At 48.4% G+C, this 20,779-nt stretch overlaps 1 protein-coding gene across 12 annotated transcripts in view; it reads left to right on the forward strand.

Moving 5' to 3' along the window:
- NCOR2 (nuclear receptor corepressor 2) overlaps positions 1 to 20,779 on the forward strand; it is a 227,114-nt gene that overhangs the window by 55,891 nt on the left and 150,444 nt on the right. For all 12 annotated transcript variants that reach the window (XM_014253798.2, XM_088064925.1, XM_088064926.1 and 9 more), the window contains exon 2: positions 14,292 to 14,503. In XM_014253798.2, the coding sequence (XP_014109273.2) occupies positions 14,399 to 14,503 (105 nt within the window). In that variant the 5' untranslated portion in view covers positions 14,292 to 14,398. The remainder of the gene's footprint in view (positions 1 to 14,291; positions 14,504 to 20,779) is intronic.

Below are 20,779 nucleotides of genomic sequence, written 5' to 3' on the forward strand. Positions count from 1 at the left end.
AAGTTACAGGAAGGTGCCATATCAAGTCCTAGCTTCTTGGGGTGAGTTGGCTGGTGATGCTTCACATGTTCCAGCTGAGCCCCACTGGTTTGATTTGCAGGGTCTCAGCACTGCCAGAGTTTTCTCGTGCTAGTGTTGACACCAGGGCTGTGGTGGTTTTTTTCCTGCCTCTGTGCCCACCCCAGCATTTTGCAGCATCCTTGCAGTTAAAAGACAAGATTTTGCCTTTTGCCATGCGAGCATTTTGTGCCTTGCTAGTGACTCAAAAGGGCAATTCTTTAAACATTTTCTATGTTATTTTTCATGATACAATTATTAGCAGAAGATCACACTGCTGAGGGAAGATAAATTTGTAATCCTGCTTAATGGCTGATCTTATCCAGCTGAGTAACTCTCATTGCATAAGGGACAGTGACCTGAAACCTTTTTAAACCATCAGCCAGGATGCCTTTCCCTTCTCTACTTAGCACACATAGGTGTGATCCAGACTTTAAATGGTTTAATGTTTAACTGTTTTACTTTGAAATTTGAATACCTGCTGGTAACTAACCTTTGGGTTGGTGTGCCAGAGAGAACAGTGGTGCTGCAGGGTGTGAGTGACTTCAATGCATCAGTCTACGTGTTAAACTGCATCTCTTGCTCTTTGGGATTGCTAAACAGCATTTACAAAGATTACCTGGCATGAATTACAGGAGGATCAAACAGAAGAGCTTGATCACAGCCCTTCTCAGGCAGGTTCATGAGAGAGGCTGGGGTGGGAGCTCTGGGGGATGGCTCTGGCACTGGGGAAGAGTTCTGCTCCATCCCTCTCCATCCTCTGCCACTTCTGGATACCCACAGAGGGGGTAGCTGGAAGAGTTGCTCCTTCATTTGCCAAAGGTGATATCCTGGTGACTGGCAGTGGGGATGGAAGAGGGTTTTTCTCTCTGATGTGGGTGAATCAGTGCTGTCTGTGATGGATTCTCACTGCGACAGCCTCTAAATGGGAACTCGCAGGGGAAATTAGCCTGCAGCTTTTGCCTTTATTAAATATTCTCCAGTGCCATCCCAAAGGACCACTTTTTAATGTTCTGCATTGCTTCTTCTGTATTTTTAACATCACCTGCATGGAATGTGGCAATATATGGTCTATATTTACATTAAAGCCTATGCACAAATAGTTAAGAAATGGCAGATAGCATGTTCTGGTTTTCAGGTGTGTGACATGATGGGGTCCTGTACGTAGGTATGGGAATCTCAGCTGGAGATAGTGCAGATTATTACCAAGTCCAATAGCTTACTTAGAGTTAGGGCTTATAATGATTGATTTAGCCATTTATTCAAACACCTATTTAATGATTGATTAAGCCTTTATAAACTATTTGCAACTTTTAAAATGGGACCTGATATATTAGCATCTAGCTAATAAAATAGGCTGTGGACCTGTAACGCCGATTTAGTTGACAGAAATTATATTTCATGTGTTGAAGTATTAAGTATCTTGTTACAGATAGTTCTTGGTGTGTTTAAGACACAGAAGTACAATCTGCTCCCTTGCTTCTGCCTGGTGTCTGTGGACACTGTCCCTGGGAGCAGCTCTGCCATAGCTCTCTGCATCCTGCTCTGTGTCCAGAAGTCTGCTGTATTCTGGGTTTTCCTAGAATCTAAGAATGGGTGAGGTTGGAAAGGACCTTAAAGATCATCTAGTTCCAGTCCCCTGCCCCCCATACCTTCCACTAGATCAGATTGCTCAACCCTGCCAGCCAACCTGTCCTTACCTTTATTTAACCAAGTACCAGAACCTAGAGGTAAATTCTGTACACAAGATTATAGAAGACAGGCTTTTTTAAATCTGACTTCTTTGTCTGTGTATAAAAGAATTTTTTTTCCATGAACTGCTCAACTTTCCATTTGCTTGAGCTGTACAGAGCTGGCAGCTGGGATGAGCTGTGTAATGGGATATCTGAATCGCAGCAGGAAACCAGCTCCAGATTAAGCAGACCTGATTTAAAGGCAAATTCAGTCAAACCAGTACAAACTGCTGGTCAGAGAAATTCAAACTGCTTTGGCACTTCTGCTCAGGTCAGTAACTGCTGCTGAGGGATCCTCAAGTGGACAATGAGTAGAAGCTCTCAAGTGCAGGTTGAGCAAGGTTACACCCCTGATGCTCTGCACTTCTCACGGAGATGTAGGAAGGAGGTAAAATTTGGCAAGGGCTGACTTTTCCTCTGTCCCCACTCCTGCCTAGTAGGAGACTTTCTGCATGGTTAAATGACCTTGGTGGCTGTTGTATGTTTGAAGGGTAATGCTGTGCTTTTCCTTGGCAGTCTGAGCTTGTAGGACTTGGAAATATTGTGGCAAGGCTGATGATGTAAATGAGCACATGGGGACGTGGGAATGGTCCTGCCTTGTGGGTGGCTGATGTAAAAACAAAGCTGGGAAGCCTTTTCCAGGCTTGGGCTGGGGAGCAGGGAGGTGGTTTTGTGGAAGGCTGCAATAAATATTTCTCTTTCCATGTTGTTAAACAGTTCAGCATTCATTTCTTTACCTCTAGCATCTGTCTGCAAGATTTGTATGTTTGTTTCTGGAGATTTCCTACTCCTCCGCAGCCAGCCATGCCCAAGGAAACGGAGGGAGAAGGGGATGGCTGCAGTGGCCTGAGCCCATTGTTCAGTCCCCAGCCAGCTGTTCTGCAGCTGTTTGCAGTGCAGAGACCACAGAGGTTGGAACAGAGGGGGTTTCCCAGAGCTTGCCCCTACCCTGGGCAGGAGGTGATAGATGAGGGTGCCCTGTCTGCCTGTGGCCCCCTCCAAGGGGATGTGTGTGGGTGTTGTGTAGAGTGCTGGGACATTGTGATAGGATGAAGAAAATTAAGGTTTATTTACCCTGTCTAACTGCTCAAATATTTTTTTCCTTGATTTTTCTCTCTCTGTAAAGTTTATCACTTCAACCCAGGGATAAGAAATAAACTGTGGGGGACACTAATGAATTGTGCGAGGGGAAACAGCAAATTCCCCTTTGGGTAGGAGTTTACTGTTTAAGCCTTGACCTTGTTAAAACTTGTTAACTCAATAAAAGTTTGAGTATTTAAAGACAAGCGACTTCTTCCTGCCTTGAGGGGCATAATTAAGTCATTCCACACCCCTTAAACCAGAGCTGTGGGAGGAGGACTAAGACTCTAAGACTAAGACTATCCTGCCTAAGTCAGTCAAGAACATTCCACCTGGGTCATCTGTGTCCTGCACCCCTGAGCTGTGTGGAGCTACTGCTGGGAGAGTCTGGCAGTGATTGTGTGGGAAACCTGCTATTTCCTAACTGCTGGGAGGATGACATTGCTCCTTTTGAAGGGCAGGCAGTTCTTCCATTGGTTGAAATTGTGGTTGAGTGTTTTATATTAAAGCAGACTGAATTTCCTGGGTGAAGCATGGGACAGAGCTTTGTGATGTGTGTATGTGTGCACTGTGTTCATCCATAAAAATTCATGTACAATGTAAAAGCTGGAGAGTTACCCCAAATACAGAAACTTGCTGTTTTTCCAGTTTGAAGTAGCAGGTCTGTGCCTACCGAGCTGTAATCAGTACCCACTGGTGTGAATTCTTCTGGAATTGCAGCTCCAAAGATGGACAAATAAGGACTTTGCCATGCCCCAGGAGCACCAGCTGTGCAGGGGAGTAACCCCTGATGTGACTGCTTTCCACCTGGAGTGCTGTGACCTCCTCTTGGCTATTTAAAAAGGATTTGGCTTCATTTTTTCTTTCTTGGTTGGATTTGTGTTCCTTGGGTGGAGCACAGGAGCAGTGGGAAGGGCCATGTGCTATGGTTCAGAGCCCTCACAGGCACCACAGCTATTTTGATTAAAATCCCCATCATTGGCTACTCCCATAAAGTAACAGGGCTGTTAAAGGCAGTTGTCTCATGAGCAGCTCAACTGCCCAAGCAGAAGTCATGGAGATTTGGGGACAATAATCATCTTAGTTATCCCTGTGTAAGCTGTCCTCTTTCAGCTTGATACCACAGGAAACTCGTTGCCTCAGCAGAGACAATTTTGGACGCCGTGTCTTTTCTTGCTGTGCGTGACAAGCATTTCATCTTAGTTTAAATCTGAGGCCTTCATCAAGGTTATTAGTTCAGTGCATGAAAATACTGGGAAGCATCCTTAAGTACCTCCCAGATGGACTCTGGAAAGATTATTATGCCGTAATTTGTTTCTATAGCTCCACAAAAGCAATATTTGACCTTGAGACTATGGCTCTCCTATTTCCTCTGCTGGCATTCCCAGTGCTCTTGTCCAGACCAGCTTGGTCTGAGTTCAGTGACTCAGAGCTGCTGTTTGCCCAGGAGCTGTGCTGCCCAGATGAGGAGGATTGCTTTGTGTCACACTTTTCCCTCGTGGTTTTCTTGGTTTCTGTTACACGGCTGAAAGGTTTGGAGGGTGAGGAGCCCTTTGAAACCTTGGCCCCAGGACAGGAGGAGGGGGACAGGAGGTACCTGCTTCTGCCTGCACAGTGGCAGCAGCAAATTGGGCCAGTGACTCATCTTAGGAATAGCTTGATGTTGGCAGCTCAGGGGGTTTCTAAAGTAGTTACTAATTATTATTATTACTAAATAGCTTTGAGTTCAGCAATTGCTGGACAGGATGGACTGATAGCCCAGGGACTGGGCATTTTGCCAGCAAATAAGGCAGAAATTCTCCCCTCCCTCGCATGTGACAGGGCAGGGAGACCAGAGTCTTCTGACCCCGTTGCTTCTCCCTGGAAGAGCAGTGCCCTTCAGGATGTCTCATCTGTGTAGCATGAATTACAGCCACCTTTTCAAAGACTCCTGCAAAGTAGCCCTCAGGCTCCCAGAAACCTCTAAGTGACAGGCTGAGAACCATTGCCCCAAGCCCAGGAGAGGCAAATGACAAAAGGTCTGACCAGGCTGTAGTTGGAGAAGTGTCCTGATGAACAAGGCAGGATTCCTGGTCTGCTGGGGAGTGACTGACAGCTTTGGACAGCTTGTTGTCAGCAGGACTGAGCTTGGCAGGGAAGCACTGAAATCCTGTTTGCCCACTTGCACGAGTTCAGTTATTAAACACATCAGGAATCCCCATCTGTTTTATAAGCCCATCTCTAGAAACATAACCCAAAGCCTGGCTCCTGCAAAGCGTCGTTTGCCTTGGAGTGAAGCTGGAGGGAGCTGGAGCTGTGCAAGCCTTTCCTTTTCAGGGTGAGACTCCTCTGTGGATGCAGAACAGGTTTGCTGCAGTCCAGGCCCCTTGCTGCAGTGGGCTGTGTTTATGTACAGGGTATTTGACAAGGGGATGGAGGTGGAGGTGATGTTCTCCTGCTCCCCTTCCCTCATTGCAAATTATCCTCATTGTATGCAAACACTGGAATTTTTGGGTGCCTCTAGAGAGACTTTGACTTTCTGTGTAGAAGCTATTAATTACCTAGACAAGAAAAGCAGAACACAGCCAATTAATGGCTGCTGCAGCTTGGACCTGTCCGTCCGACTGATGTGCTGTGAACTAATGAGCAGCTCCTTTCTCTGGGCCACCGGCGAGCCAGAACTTCTCATCAGTGTTCCTGGGGAGAAATGAAAGCAGCAGCAATGTGCAGGAACGAATAGCTGGAATTCAGTTATTAACCTGGGCTAAAAATTGACTCTGTCTGCTAGTAATTACCTGGAGGATGTTAGGAGGAAGGTCTAGGGGAGGGTTCAGAGCTGGTTCAGACCATCACAAGTGACTGAGGTAGTGTTACCTCAGTTCCCATCCAGAGTCTGGGGTGCAGGGTATGTGGAACAACTGCAGTGAAAACTAGAATGAAATGGGTTAGTTTAAAACAGCTCTGCTCCCAAAAGACTCCCTCCTTTAGTGATATTTTATGGCACAGTTGCATCTCATATATTTTTGAGTACCTTGGTTTACAGGTCATTTAATTTATTTGCAGGCTTCATTTCGGTTCCCTCGGGTAATTCTGTTCCTTTGCACGTGTCTTCCTAGGGAGGCATTAAATTGTGCAGTTTGTCATAATAGTTCAGCTTTTATGCTGGCAGTTGGTGCTCTTCAAAGATCCTCATGTGAAGTTTAGACTCCTGAATCATTAGAGGATCATGAAAGAAAAGGAATAATTTAGAAGGCAAAGATGTTTTGTCGCCTTTGAAAATTGGGAACGTGCGAAAGGAGAAAATGTTTAGTGGTACAATCTGCCTCAAAGAACTTACCTTAGGAACTCCAGAAAATGAATTTCCTTTCTTTATTCAGGATGTAAATAACTGAAAATGTCACTCCTGAGCTGAGTAATTTGTTCAACAAAAGGATCTGGAGGAGATGACTCCCCTCGCTTTCATGAACGTGCCCAAGACATCAGAGGACCTGTCTCTTTAGCAACATGAACTGAAGGATTTGAAAATCAAATAAGCAGCGTGTTCTGTGCAAAATATATAAATAAATCTCGCAGGTGCTTTGTAATCTGCCTTGCATTTTAAAAGCCTTGTTTGTCTGGGCAGCCTGGGCTTTAGGTTAGCTCCTGGGAGCAGCAAGTGGCCGCAGTGGTGATGTGTTGTTACAGCGACGGCTGTTAATGTGCTGTTTAATGCACTTGGGAGCGTGGCTGAAATTGCCATATGCTTACAGTATCATTGTCAGCAAGGAATTGCGTGGGGTTTTTTGATTTAAACTTGCTGGTGTGTGTTTATTCAACTGAGATTAGAACGGCGTAACAGTTCCAGCATTTAAGTCCATGTTTAATATAAGAGGGGGGTAGCTGAAGTGGGAAGGATGGTGTGTATGTGAGCAGGGAAGAGGGAGAAGTGGGGTCTGGAAGTGGGGAGGGAAGGAGCTTTGCCCTGGAATAGGCTGTCTGCACTTGCACTATGGCTCAGATTGCCTGGATCCCATCCCAGGTGGATGTGGCAGGCAGCACAGGGTGAATATTGCAGCATGCCAGGCTGCCAGACAGGGGTTGGGCAGAAAAGGAGGAGGGTTTGGTTTGTTCTTTTGCACAGCCCATCTTGCTCCAGCAGATGTGCTTTTTAGTTTCAACTCCTGCATTTCTGTATCTGGAACTTTGGGATGGGCTCCCACCACAAAATGGGGCATTTTTAGCAGTTTTTCCATCCCTGGGGTTTTACCAGTCAGTTCTGTTAGTCTGCTTTTGCTGTCCTGCACTGGTTTTCTTATCTGTCTCCTTTTGGATCTGACTGTCACTCCTTTCCTTTCCTTCTCCAGTCCCCTGCCCTGATTCCCTTTGCAGTCCCAGTGCCCGGGTGGTTTCATGTTTGGTTTTTTTTTTAATTTCCTCTCCAGGCGTTTCCATTTGTCTTTGCAGATCATCTTCAACAAAGGCCTTGCGTGGTCTAATTTGTTTTCTATTTCCAGCCCAGACTTAAAATAACTCCTTTGTTCCATGAATGGCCTGTGCATGGATCCAAATCCCACCTCCCCCCTTTTTTTCCTTTTTTCTATTTTTTTCAGTGTGGGTTTCTGTTTCACTGTTCCTTGTCACTATCTTTAATTACTTGAAGTGTCCCTTTTGAGGGTTTAGGCAGTCGGTAGCTGTGGGTTGCGTGTGGCCGTGCGTGTTGGCCGTCCCCACTTCCCTGGGAGCAGCTTGGGAATGGCTTTGCAGGGCTGTGGGTGCCTTGGCACGGGAGCAGCGATGCTGTTGCATAACAGGAGCAGCTCTGCCATCACGTCCCTGCTGACAGGCTCACTGCTCAAAGAGACATGCGTTGTCTGCATGGTTTACCAGTCTCAACTGCAAAATCGGGAGGTGCTTGTGTTTTTTAGGGGGGAATCCAACAATGGGAGTAGGGAGACTAAAGGAGAAGCAGCACATTAGGACTGGATTTGAAAAGCAGAGACTCAGAGCGGAGATGTTGGTGCTGACCTGAGGCTGGAGCCATGGCCAGGCTGGCACTTGGTGTGTGGCTTGTGCATTTTAATAAGACAATGTCCCTGCAGCTGCAGAGAGACGGCCAAGTGCTCCTGCAAAGAGAAATGGGTCAATCTTGTTCTTTTAAGCACATACATGTCCCTCTGGGAACCATCACAAGGTCACTTGCAGCCCCTCTGTTGAGGATTGAGATGTATTTAAAGCCTGTGAAATCCCTTGCAAGTGCTCCCTTGACAGGGAGGAGTGCTGGGGCGGGCGTGCAGATGTCTCAGCGGCTCCTGGGGAATCAGATTCTCCTGCTGTGGGCTGGGGTCTGAGCAAGGGCTGTCAGGGACAGGAATCACAGTGCACAGTCAGCATGTCCTTTCCAGAAGCATCAGGCTGGGAGCAGCTGGCCTGGCAAACCTGCTTTTCGAAATGCTACTGGGAATGGGGCTGGCAAAATCCAATGCTCTGACCTTGCTCCGTGCTGCTGCGGTGCCAAGATCGGTACACAACTGCTGGCAGAGGTTATCTTGGGGCAGAGCTAAACGTGGGTCCCGGGCCCAAAATAGCTTGGAGAGATTGAAAAGGAGAAACACAAGTGGCAAATCCTGCTTTGCGACTTTGGGCAGTGATAGGAGCAGGGCAGAGCAGTCGTCTTTCATCAGGGGTTGGAACCGGTTCTGTGTGGGGCCATGCTGTGGTTGGGAGAGCTGATGCAGCCTGATTGCAGCTATGAGACAGCAAACCAGGATGAGAGACTTCAGCTCCTGAGCTTCTGTCATCCCCTCCATGGCCTTAGGGACCAGTTGTACCTTTTTACAAGGGCAACACCCTGCTCTGAGCAACTCTGTCATGGTGCTGCAAGGTCCCTTCTTCCCCCAGATCTGCTGCTGTAATTGCATGTGCATCCGCACCATTGGTCAGGCAAGGAAAAAAACTAGTTCAGAAGTCATCTGGACAGAAGAGAAGAGGGAGGAGAGCTCTGCCAGTGGGTGAGCTGGGGAATGGGACAAGAGCTGTTTTGGGTACTGATGTTGGAGGAACAGCTGAGGAACCTCAGGGTCTGACCATCATACGCCAGGTGCTGCCAGTCTGGCTGGACTTCTGTGCTCTCCAAAGCAAGGCAAATGTTTTAGGATCACATGCAGGTGCAAGCTGTGATCCCTGGGGTTGAAATAACCTCTCCTTCATGCCACAGAGTTCAGGATGTGCCTGATCTTTCCTGTTGACCCCATGCCACAGTGTTAATGTAAAACCTCTGTGCTCTGCTGTGATTGAGCTGAGGGTTACCGGGCTGCAGACATTGACATTGTCATCTTTGTTGTTCTGAATAGAGCCCGAAATCTGTGGCAGACAGCCTGCTTTCCTCTTGAAAGAACTTTTTAGATATAGTACATACAAATATTTGTGTATAATGTCAACTGTCTTCCAAGAAAATTTCATGCACATATTGATTGAACAAATCCATTAACGTTGTGGTGCATTTCTTAGGAACATTTCTCTACCCATTTTCATTGCATCTTAATTATTTCTGCTTCCACTAGTCCTTTAAAGCAAGAATGAGTAAATCTCCTAGCTGCTTTTCAGGTCTGGTTTTGATCTAGAGCTGCACGTCAGTGGGGTGGGGGCTGGCGAGCAATGAGCTCTTCTGTGCCACGCACAACTGGGTTGCTGGGGTTTTTTATGTATCCTGGTTGGTTGGACTCTTGGAGGTGGATGCTACAGCTTGGTATTAATTAAACATCATTACAAAGGTCTCCTTAACTTTTATTTCAAAATACACAAGTTGACTGGAGGATAGAAAGCTTTTATTTTTTTGTTTGAGGAGGAAAATTGTCGTCTATTTAGCATTTGATTAAAGATTACTTTGTTGTTTTTTCCAAAAACTGCATCATTTAATGTAATTAAATATGAGCTTTGTTGTCAATACTCTTCAGTTAAATGCACTGGTGAGTGCCAAATTTCTTATTTGCCCTGTCTGCGTGGTGTGGTGGTACTAGTTTTTGCCTTTTAATAAGGGGTTTTGCAGTCATTTTGTGGGCTGCCTCTTAACGTCTTCTGTAGACCATCCAGGGTCCGTAGACCACAAGTTGAGTAACATTACTCTGGACTTAGGAAACAAAATATTCTGTTAATCTTATTTCAGCATGTCCTTGCTTTTAAAAAAAAATAAAAAAAAATAGAAGTGCATTTTGAACTTGAGCCATGTGTTTTCATTGGGATCTTTAAGACTCCTCTGAGAATGGATGAACCGGTATTTTCCGTGAGCTGGGAGTGTCTTGTTGTTCTCACCTTTCAGATAGATGAACTAAGGCACAGGGTAATTACAGCAACTGGCCCACATTTGTGTTGTGCCAGTGAAGCCAGAGACCTCATCTGGGAGTCCTGCTCTCCCTGAGGAGTCCAGAACAAATCAGAAAGGTTGTCTCTAACTTTGAAGAGCAACAAGTGTGTTGAATGGTGTTAATTAATTTTTTCTTACAGCTGGATTTAGTTGCAAACCCCTTCTTTTAGACCTGCAGGGTCCTGCCAGTATCAGCGTAGGTTCTGCTGCGGCAGGGAGCTGCACTGAAGGTCCAGGATGGAGCTGTACAGCCCTGTGAGCTGGGAATCCATAGATGACTGCAGGTGTTGTGGATTCCTGTGTGCCCCTCTTTTGGATGTGGATGTGCCTGGCTCTGTGCTGGGCACCCCACGAGCACAGGCTGGGGAACACTGCTGGGTGCTGGGGCGTGCTGGCAGAGCTCCTTGGCAGTGTGGGCCAGCCTGCAGCAACTTGCTGTGGCTTGTAGTGTGTTTCTGTGGTGTGGATTGGGAGAACAGGTGATGGGGAAACAATTCTAGATGGTAAATGGCGCGTGAAGAGGAGGAACAGGAAAGCAGGGTGGTGGCAGGGGGAGGCAGAGGGAGTTTTGAAGGCTTCAGCAGTGGAGCAGAATCCTGTGAGTCTTTCAACGGGTGAAAATAAACAGATCCAGGAGGTTCCATAGGCACTCACCTCCTCCACAGGTTCGTGTTGTAGCCCTGATTCTGGTTTTGGTGATAACCTCCTGTTCCTAATCAGAGACCATAAATCTCCTGGTACCTAGTGCTGTAATGGCTAATGCAGGTCTATGGGTAAAACAGCCTCAGATGGAGACTCTAACTGGGGGGGGAAATACCTTTCCTGTGAGACAATGTCTGTTCTTCATCAAAATCAGTTGAGAAAGTAAGAGCTAAACAGTTTGATTTTAAAGATTTAAAGAGCCTGGCTGCACTCCCTCTCTTACTTCCATTAATCTGTTCCTATTGTTTGTGTGCCTCTCTTAAAAATAATTAATAAAGAGTTTTGGACGCCTCAGTGTCTTTTGCTGGGAATAGATGGCCTGGTGATGTCCCAGCTGCACCCAGTGAAGGGCACCAGTGCATTCCCTGCAAGATGAGCTCCCCCTTTGCTCCCCAGTGAGAGCACCCGTAGCCTTTTTGCCTGCTGGTCATGGACCCTCCTTCCCAGAGCAGGGCTGGGCACATGGAGTGTAAAAATGGGACCTGAGGTGTGATCTGAGGCACGTGTGGAGCTGCCCCGGTGCTTTGGTGACCTTGTTTGGCTCCAGTCCAGTCCTGCTGTGGTGGAAACATCCAGGGGCTTGCACTTGTGCTGGGATCTTGCTGGTGACCTGCTGTCTGCAGATGTGGAAATGCATGGACAGTGCTTCTCTCCTGCTCGCAAGGACCATGTGATTTTTACTTTTGTCTTCCCAGGGCTCCTAACAAGAGGCTTCAATAAAGGCAGAAGTGGTTTGCTGCCCTTGTTAGGGAAAAATCCTTTTGTGCTCCTGCTAGCTTGTGATTAATGCAGGACACAGCTCACAGACACACTGGGCTTTGGTGCAGGACTGTTTTATTGGCCCCTGTATTTTCATCCTGTGTCTGTATTCCTCTAGTAGGCAGTTATCTTCTTTTTTAGTTGTACAGACCAAGGCAAAAAAGCTTTTAAACTGTTTTAGAGCTCGATACCATGTGGCTTTGCACCTGGTGCTGTGTTTTAAGCTGAACTGAAGAGTTTTTTTAAAAAAAACCATCCCATTTCTTTTACTGTAGACAGCTGCCTCAGCATGGTTAGATCTACCTGCTGTGCTTCCAGGAAGCCTTGGCTTGCTAGGTTGGAGAGTGTGTGTGTATGTGTGTGTGTGTGTATATATATATATATATTTAAGATGTCTGAGTTTGAATCTGTTATTGGGAAAGTACCTGAAATTACTGCAGAACCTGCTGAGCTTTTGGAGCCCTCGAGAGCCCCATGCACGTGTCCTTGGCAGCTGCAAGGGAGGGTTTGCCCCTAGAGCAGCAATTGGAAGATGTGGAAAGGCGCTGGTGTCTCCTGGGAAGGTGCTGCTATGTCCCTGGAGGGTTTTGAGCCACATGCTCCTGGCGCAGCCCCCAGCTTAGGGTGGGAATCGGTGATTAAAATCCCATCCAGTCGGAAGCACGAGGGGAAGTGGGACAGTCATACTGGAAGTATAACTCGGCGTGTTCTGGGTGCCTCTGAATTCCCCCGTGTGCACAGGGGCTTTCCTGCCCCGGGTGGATTGCTCTGAGCACACCAAGCTCTTGCATGGGGAGGTTGGCTGGTGTGGGATGAGGGTCCAGCTGCTCCCAGGCCACCGGTGCTTCCTGGGGTAACAGGTAAGGTGTCCTGGGGCTCAGCAGGGATATGTGGGTCCAGAACTGGGGGGAATCCCAGCTCTTATGCAAGGAGTGAGCTGAAAGCAGAAGGGACACTGGTTGTGCCTCTCACCCTGCCTTGAGAGCTAAACCTTGTCTTTTTCCATTTTTTCACTTGGTAAAATACCTTTTTGAAAGAGACTCACCTGACCCTCATCAGGAGCATGCTGATGTCTGTGTGTCATCCTTAGGCTTCCTGGGGATTTGCTGAAAAGATGATTTCTGTAGTATTTAACCTCTGTGTGAGAGGGTCTCCCAGGGCTGCCTTCCCCTGGCTGCCAGGGACCGTTGCCTTGCTTTGGTTTATTTCTGGCTGTGAGGCTCCATCGGTGCCGGCAAACCAGTGAGGCAGCCCGGTGCCTGCCTGCAGCAGATAGCAAGGGGTTTATCAGCATGGGCTCATCTGTGGTCTCACAGGAGGGAAAAGAAATAGAAAAGGAGAAGCTTCCTCTTTCTTTATTCTTTTTTTTCCCCCCGCTTTCCCACCCCCTTTTTGGTTTTTGTAGATGCCAACTGCTGTTTCAGTTGAAATTGCGTTGGCTGGGGCTGGCTGTGCTCCCCAGGCACAGAGACCACAAGTGTGGGGAGAGGCTGCTGGGAGCACTGGAAGTTTCTTTTGCTGTTCCTGCTGTGCTGCTGGAAGATTTTGATACTGCCAAAAACCTTGCCCAAATCCATACACAGCACGTACCTGCACTGGGGAGGAGGTGTGCGAAGCACTGAGTGGGATGGAGAATGGGAGCTGGGGCTGTCCCTGCTTGGGATCCTGATAACATCCCCTGAGCCAGGCAGGCAGCAGTGACAAATTATGCTTTGTGTAAATAACTGTGAATTTGAGAATAGTAGTTGATGCACCTTACACTGACAGCGATGAAGGGCAGCATTTAGACCTTTGTTACTTTTTCATTGTAATCCAGACAAAAACCAGGAGGCTTAAAATCATCACCAAGCAATCAGTAACTTGTAAATCTCCCCCTGGGGCCAAGACCTTCCCACTTCGTTGGTTTTCCTGATTTTGTTGCAGCTGCTGAAGGAATTGCAACAGGTGCTACAGGAGCGAACATGTGGGTGTCAGGGGCATTTGTGAAAATACCCTCAGGGCTGTGGTGTGTTCTCTGGCACTTGGTCCCTATCAGAAGGGCTAATCCAGGTAGCACTGGGGGTGTGTGGCACGCTTTAGTCCTGGGTTTTATTGTAGCTTCGTGGATGGGCACAGCTGCAGGCAAGGTCAGTGCCTGGTGTCCCTCCTGCCATTAGATCAGGGGACTGCAGAGGTGGCCACAGCTTGGAAACAGCACTGACACGTGAGAGTGTGGATGTTGAAGGGGATGGGCTGGGGAGGGACCTTGTGCCTTTTTGGACCTTGTGTTGAAATGCCAAAACTCTAGACTGTGTTTTTGGAAACTGAGTCACCCTGCAAAAAAGCAACCAAGAGACTTAGAGATCAGCAGGACCCAAAGAAACAGCTGGCAGTTTGGCTTCCTGGTCCTGCTTGTGGCGGGTAAAGGCTTTCCAGGGAAATTGGGTGGGATAAATCTGGGAAAATCGTACCTTTGGGCTTCCTGTGATGGGAGTAACCTACAGAGGAAGCTTAGCAGTGGGGTTTGCCAACAGGCAAACGGGGCTGCTGGGGAATTGCGAGGGCCGTGAGGTTTTGGTGACGGCCCAAGGCCTGACGCTCGGTTGTCTCCTAGGACTGCGGCTGACTGAATTTTAACCTGCTGCTTTCCCGTCTCCCTCCAGCTATTGCACCGCGTGGAGAGCACACACACGATGAAGAGGAGCTCTCGGCTCTCCTAATCCTTCCTTGGTGATTTGGAAGCAGCCACCGCCGTGCCCGTTCTTCGGCCATGTCTGGCTCCACGCAGCCCGTGACGCAGAGCTGGCGCGCGGCCGAGCCGCGCTACCCCCCGCACGCCATGTCCTACCCGGTGCAGATCGCCCGGCCACACGCGGTAAGGCCAAGCCTTTCCTTCCCTGCTCCCGCGGGCTGGGAGCCACGTGGGCGTCCCCAGTGCTGGGGCAGCGCTTCAGCTGCGGCTGTTACAGGGAAATCAGACCATTTCCGTGCCTGTGGTACAGGATTGCGTTGTTCCTCTCTCATGGGATCCTCTTTTGTTTCTCCATATGGTGCTTTCAGTTTTTCTCTCCCTTTCCAGCCTTTTCCTAAGCACTTGCTGTGGTGGTGCTCGTGGGCTCTGGCTCATCATTCCTGAGCAACTGTGTCCATTTGTCCTGCTGGCAGGAGCACCCTTGGTTGGGTGCAGCGTCCAGCCTGGGGGGGTAAAGGGGAAGGTTTGACCATTCTTGTGGAGCAGGAGCATGTGCCCTTCAACCCTTTTTGGTGTGGCCTTTCCTTGGCACTGAATCACCAGGGAAGGACCATGCTCTTCCATGTATGGGCTCACTGCTTCCCAGGGAACCCAGTCCTCGCTCCTCACACCCACAGGAGAGCTCTCCTGGTTCCCAGGCAAACTGCTGAGAGTGAACGTGCCTCCTGCTCTCTCTTAGCACACCTGCCTCTCTTTCTGCAGCTCTCCTGGGGAGCAAGAAGATAACTGAGCTGCTGAGCTTTCCATTTTATCCTTTCTCCCACCTTAGTCTTGACCTGTAATCTTTTCTCTTCTTGGATCAAGGCATAAGATGGAGATGATAATTTTTTTTTTTGGCTCTGTCTTGATGAATGTACCAGAACTCATAGAAATTAACTCACCTGGATCCATCCTCTCTCTGCTGTCTCACTCATGCCTGTGTTTGCTCATCCCAGATAGGTGAATGTTTTCAGTTTAAGCCCTTAACAGAAGAAATTCTTCTTAGTGGAGCAGCTTTAGTCAGCTCAGGCTGCTTAAAGGAATCCTGTTAGGTGCTGGAGTATGTCTCACACTTCCAAGGGTCTTTGGAGCTGCTTCTTGGTGGGTCACAGTGAGGTGGAAGGTGCCTGAAAGGCAAGTCAGGGAGGAGACCTTGTCTGGGGGTTACTTCTGACAGTGACAGCTACTGAATGGTCACATTCAGTCTGTGCTGGTTTCAGTGTTCATCTTGAGAGCCTGGAAACCCATGAAATGCCAGTGAAGGGCTGAAATTCCATTTGCCCTCTTTGCCTAGCTTCAGCAGAGTGGCACAGGGAGCAGAGCTGGAGATTGGAAAGGCTTTGAAATAGAAACGTTAAGAAGGGCGCGGGACGAGCTCTTGGCTGCGTTTGCTGGCTCATCTACATCGCTCGGGGCCTGCGTGCTGCTGCACAAAGAAGCTTTTCATCCTGGCTATGAGACACGCTGACCTGGTTCGATTTATGGGAGCTTTGCTTCCATCAGTGTGAGCGTGTTTGTTTGGGGGCTGGAACATAATCAAGAGCATTTGTCTCAAAAAGAAAATCCCGCTTCTCTTTTTATCAGAAACCCGAGCGGGAGGAGGATGTGACCAGGTGAGCACGATCTGCAGTTGTTGCAAGACTGTGGTTTAAAAGCAACCCAAAGGAACCTCAATCTGCAACGTGGAGACTGATTTAAAGAAGAGTGTGAATGGCTCCTGCCCTTGGGGTGCCGAGCCCTTGTCTCCTGCAAAATCCCAACTGCTGCAACAGCAGGATGAGCAGGGCAGCTGTTTGCAGTGGGCTGGAGCTGGGGGTTTCTGCAGCCTGCAGGTTTTGTTGTGTTGTATTAATGTTGGAAGAAGTCGCTGGCATTCGCTTCTAGAAGCTATTTTTACAGGCGCATGTAATCACCCGAAGTTACGCGACACCTTTTGGGTGTCTGGACGCAGGAGAGGTCCGAGCTGAGACTTTTTTTGGATGGGAAGGCAGAAGGCTCCTCTGGGCAGAAGCGTGCCAGCCGCACACAAGCGGACGCACCTTGCCTGTTGCTGGAAGCGTGTCCCTGCATGATCCGCCCCGCCGCTCTCAGCTGTTCACAAACACGTGTCTCTTGCTCGGCGGCGCCGTGAGCTGGAACCTGGCCATGGCTCTGGGGCTGGAGCTGATCTCTGGTGGGATTGCTTGGGAGAGGAGAGCCCAGTTCCTTTGAAGTTGCTGCGCTGTTTAATATTAAAAGGCAGCGGTATTTGCTTGCATGTCTTGGCCAGGTCAATTTTGTCATGGGGTGTGTTTGCACAGTGAGGGCTTGTTTGGAAGAAACCAAGAGAGGCCAAAACCAACCCGACACTAACGTGTCTTGCATCTGATTAAATTTTGGTTCTGGTTTGTTGCGTTCCAAGACATCCTTTCCTGAGAACTGGGAATTCATCAGCTCAGGGATCCTTATCCTGGTGGTGGAAACGCCCTGGGTCACCTCCTGGGCGCGTGTGCAGGGCTGAGCACAGCAGGGCTGTAAATGCTATTATAATATAAATAAATAATCACAGCTCAACTGTGACGGTCGCACCCAGGGAAATGCGGCGCGGTAGGAATGCTGAGCTCAGAAATGAGCCGTGACATTATTTTAGGCTTGGAGACACTTTATGAAAAGTGATTTAAGGGATTGCAGCTGTTTGATTTCACAGATGAGGCAAGTGAGAGGGGATGCTGTGAAGGGGCAGGAGGAAATGGAAGCAGGCTGAGGGATTTTTCTTCTCCTATCACATAAAGCCCAAGGGAATATCCAACAAAACAGGGAAAAAATTGTATTTCAAGTAAACAGACAGAAATATGCTTTGTACATATGGGCACCTCCTCCCAGCAGCTTATTCCACGAGCTACTGCTGAGTTTGGAGCTGGCAGAGAAGATCCAGTACCGGTTGAGTGAGGATGTTTGTTGTCTGGTTTCACTCTCGTTTGCCAGCTTTGGGCAGGGCTGTGAACCCGTGGGTCTGACCCAGACTGAGCTCTCACCAATGGCTGATGCAGCAAACTTCCTCTCCCACAGGGTAAGCAACATGCTCGGGTATCTTCCTCCTCTTCTTCCTCACTGAGACATATCTGGTCCCAACAGTTGTCGGGAAGGCTGGGTGTGAAAATGGTGCAAAATTTTATGATGACCCTGGATTTAATTGTCTTAGTAGACAATGACTTGAAAAAAGCTTTGACAAGTCAACAGGTTTTTAATGGGAAGAAGGAAGCTTAGTGAAAAGGTTCTGGTTTGTTTGACTTTCTTGAGGTAAAACTAAAATCTCCAATAATCAGCAGTTACTTTTTAAGGGCACAGAGTGGTTCTTGGCCAAAGTGCAGGGAAAACATTTCTGTTTTCCATATTCATTAGCTGTAATGTTGGGGTGCGCAGTTGAATTCTGTCATGTTCAGCTTGGAAACAGAGGAATTGTTTGAATGCTCCATGACCTTTAGCTAAAGGTGAAAAAACACATTACTTACGCTCTTAACCTTCTAATGTGTCCAAAGTTCATGCTCTCTCAAAGGAAACTTTCACATGAAGGATATTCATTTTCAGGCAACTTGCAGATATTTTCTGTAAACAGATCAATTTTCCTGTGTAGTGCACATCCCCCTTTCTTTTTAAAACCTCTTCATGATCAATATCCACTGGGAACAGAAGGGTTCCCCTGTTTTCTTCCTGTGTGAATCCAGGTTCTTGCTGTGACCTCCTTACCTGCCTTCCTGCTCCTGTTAGTGCCCTGACATTTCAGAGTAGGAATGGTGTGGCTTTGCATGCAGGCTGAGCTTTCCAGGAGAGTGGTATCAGGTGCTGGAGATGCTGGGGGTTGGGGCACACAAGGTGTCCTCAAGCAGCAGCCTCTGACAAAACAGCTTTTGCTTTTGGGGTGCTTTTATGTACTAGAGATACTAAACAGGATTGGGGATTGGTAGGATTGGGGTGTGTACACATTCATATGAAATTTGTGCTCCATCATCACTTCAATTCCCCTTTCTGAGCACTTTTCCCTCCCTACTAAAGAAGAGGTTCATTTTGCCTTCTTCCTGCTGTTTGCCCCCATTCCCTGCACACAGCTTCACTTGGGATGGAAAGGTGAGCTTAAGCCCTCTTCAACTCCTCTGCTCCAGCTTTGAGACTATTGTGCTTTTCCTGAGCCACCTCTCCTGCCTGGGAGCAGCTCAGTGGTTCCTTCATTAAACTCCCCATTTGCAAATCAGCCCTTGTGCAGGAGCGTCCCGGCCCCATGGCTCGTTTGCTTTGGCCTGTGATAAATAACTTCCTTGTCTCTGCCAACCAGAGACAAGAGGTTGGTGCAGACTTGCGTGTTGATTTGGTGTCCAAGCCAAAAGGTGGCCTGGGGGGAATCGAGTGCCTTCCCTGCCCAGACTCCTTCTCCCAGCAGTTGGAGCAGGGCGAGTTAAATGCAGTGTGCTGCTGTGGAAGGTGCTGGTGGGAGGCTCTGGAGATGGCAGGAGCTCTCTGCTCTCCACGGTGACACGGTGGCTGTGGCACAGCAGTGCCAGGTAAGCCTGCACAGGGCTGCTGTACTGTGCCTTGCTGCTGCTGTGTTGGTTTGCCTTGGAGCAGTTATTCACACTTTTCTCTCCTGGCACCAAAATGCCGGTCTGTGTCAGTGGTCCAGGAACTGGCAGAACAGAAGTTTGTGGTGCACCAGCTCTGAGCACAAAGAACAGCCTCCTGCTACCAGCTGAGCGAGGGATCCTGAATTCTGCCTGCTGGGCTCCAGCTAATGTTTAAAGGAATGACCTAAAAATAAAAGACATACCTTGGAAATACTGACTCTGATCAGGTCTGTCACGAGAACTCGGTGCTATCTCTCTTGAGTACCTTTCCAGAGACAGATTCCATTAGCTCTGAGCAGCTCAGTGGTGGATTTCAGAAAATTGGCTTTCTGCTCTGGGACTGGGAGAGCATGGAGGTGAAAGAACAGGACACCTAATTCCCTGCCTTAGGGTCTCCCTCCCATTGCTGGGAAGAAGTTGGCTTAAAGCAGTTTGTGTTTAAATCTTGTTTTCCCTAGGATACAGCCTTTATCCAAAATACTTCTTTTACTTCAAGCTACAGTAGACTTCTGTGGTTGCTCCTTAATCTTCTTTTTGGACATGATTTGATGCAGAAGGTGATGCTTTGCTTTTGGTTGATCTCAAGATTGTAAATCCACAGGGGAAGAAAGAACTTTGATTGCTTATGTGGTTTGGCAAAGCCACTAAAGCCACTTCTGGAGCCTTCTCCTGTGCTTCAGGCCTGACTCTGATTGCACTGCCCCACCAGCCCCTGGAGGCACCTTCTGCAAGACTGGGGACTTTTGCTGGTTGTCATTGTCACAGCATTTATTCAAAATACCGAGCAAGTGAAGGATTTGCTGTGGAGGTGTAAGGAAGAGTAGGGGACATGAAAAGCTGAAGGGTTCCTGCGTGGACCTGCAGGTCGGTTATGGGTATTTATGGGAGTAGGAGGTGTTGGTGGCCTGTGCTACAGAACAGACATGGTAATGAGCTAAATGACCTGGTGCCTTTTAAGGTGGAAGGTTTGGGTTTGTTGTGTGAAGAGAACTGCTCACCCTGGATGGGTGTTCATGGTTTCAGGAAGCACAGCACCAGGCTGGAGGAAGGGCAGACGGGTCATTCCCAACTCAAAGGCGCCTGGATGCGACTGGGACAAAAGTCTTGTGATGGAGAGAGGCTGAAAAGCAGCACTGTAGTGGATGTGCTGCTGCTCTGTGGGCACCTCTGGCTGCTGGGGAGAGAGGGTTGGCAGCTGGCTCCAGCACCCGGCACCGGTCAGATGACCGGGAAGCCACAACAGCTGAGAGCTGTCCTCACCGAGACGTGACTTCTCCATGAATGGCACATTCAGACAGGGCAGCCAAGCGCTGCTGACAGCCCTGCTTTGCTGGAGAGGTGGGGAGAGGGCATGCAGAAGGGTGCAGTGCTGGGCAGCTGGTACAGACGCTATCAGTGCTGGCAGCAGCCGTGGCCCTGGTGCAGGGATGGCAGCAGGAATCGATGCCTTCCAACAAGGGGCCACGCGCAGTGTGGTCACCTCCTAAAACAAAAGGCCAAGTCAGCAGCTTCTGAGAGATGGATGGCAATGAGACTGCCTTGGAACAATGAGGACATTTGTCTTTTCAGCACATGTTGCATCCCTGTAGGCAAGATACAAATGCATGTATTCAGCCAGGTTTTTATTACTGACCTTATCTTCAACAGGGAAGCTGATTGTGGAGGAGTTATTGTTTGGTTTATGTTGTTGATATTATTTTCTTAAATCTGCAGTGAGCTTCTCACAGGGTTTTGGGGAGGAGGTTGGGCAGACAGCATTGTGCTTTTGGACAACCTGTTTGGATCAATAATCACCTCCCTTTGCACTTCAGAGGAGGTTTTCAGC

Source organism: Pseudopodoces humilis, chromosome 20 (assembly GCF_049639895.1).
Source record: "Pseudopodoces humilis isolate 2021_Gansu_Grassland_sample_001 chromosome 20, ASM4963989v1, whole genome shotgun sequence".
Taxonomy (NCBI): Eukaryota; Metazoa; Chordata; class Aves; order Passeriformes; family Paridae; genus Pseudopodoces; species Pseudopodoces humilis.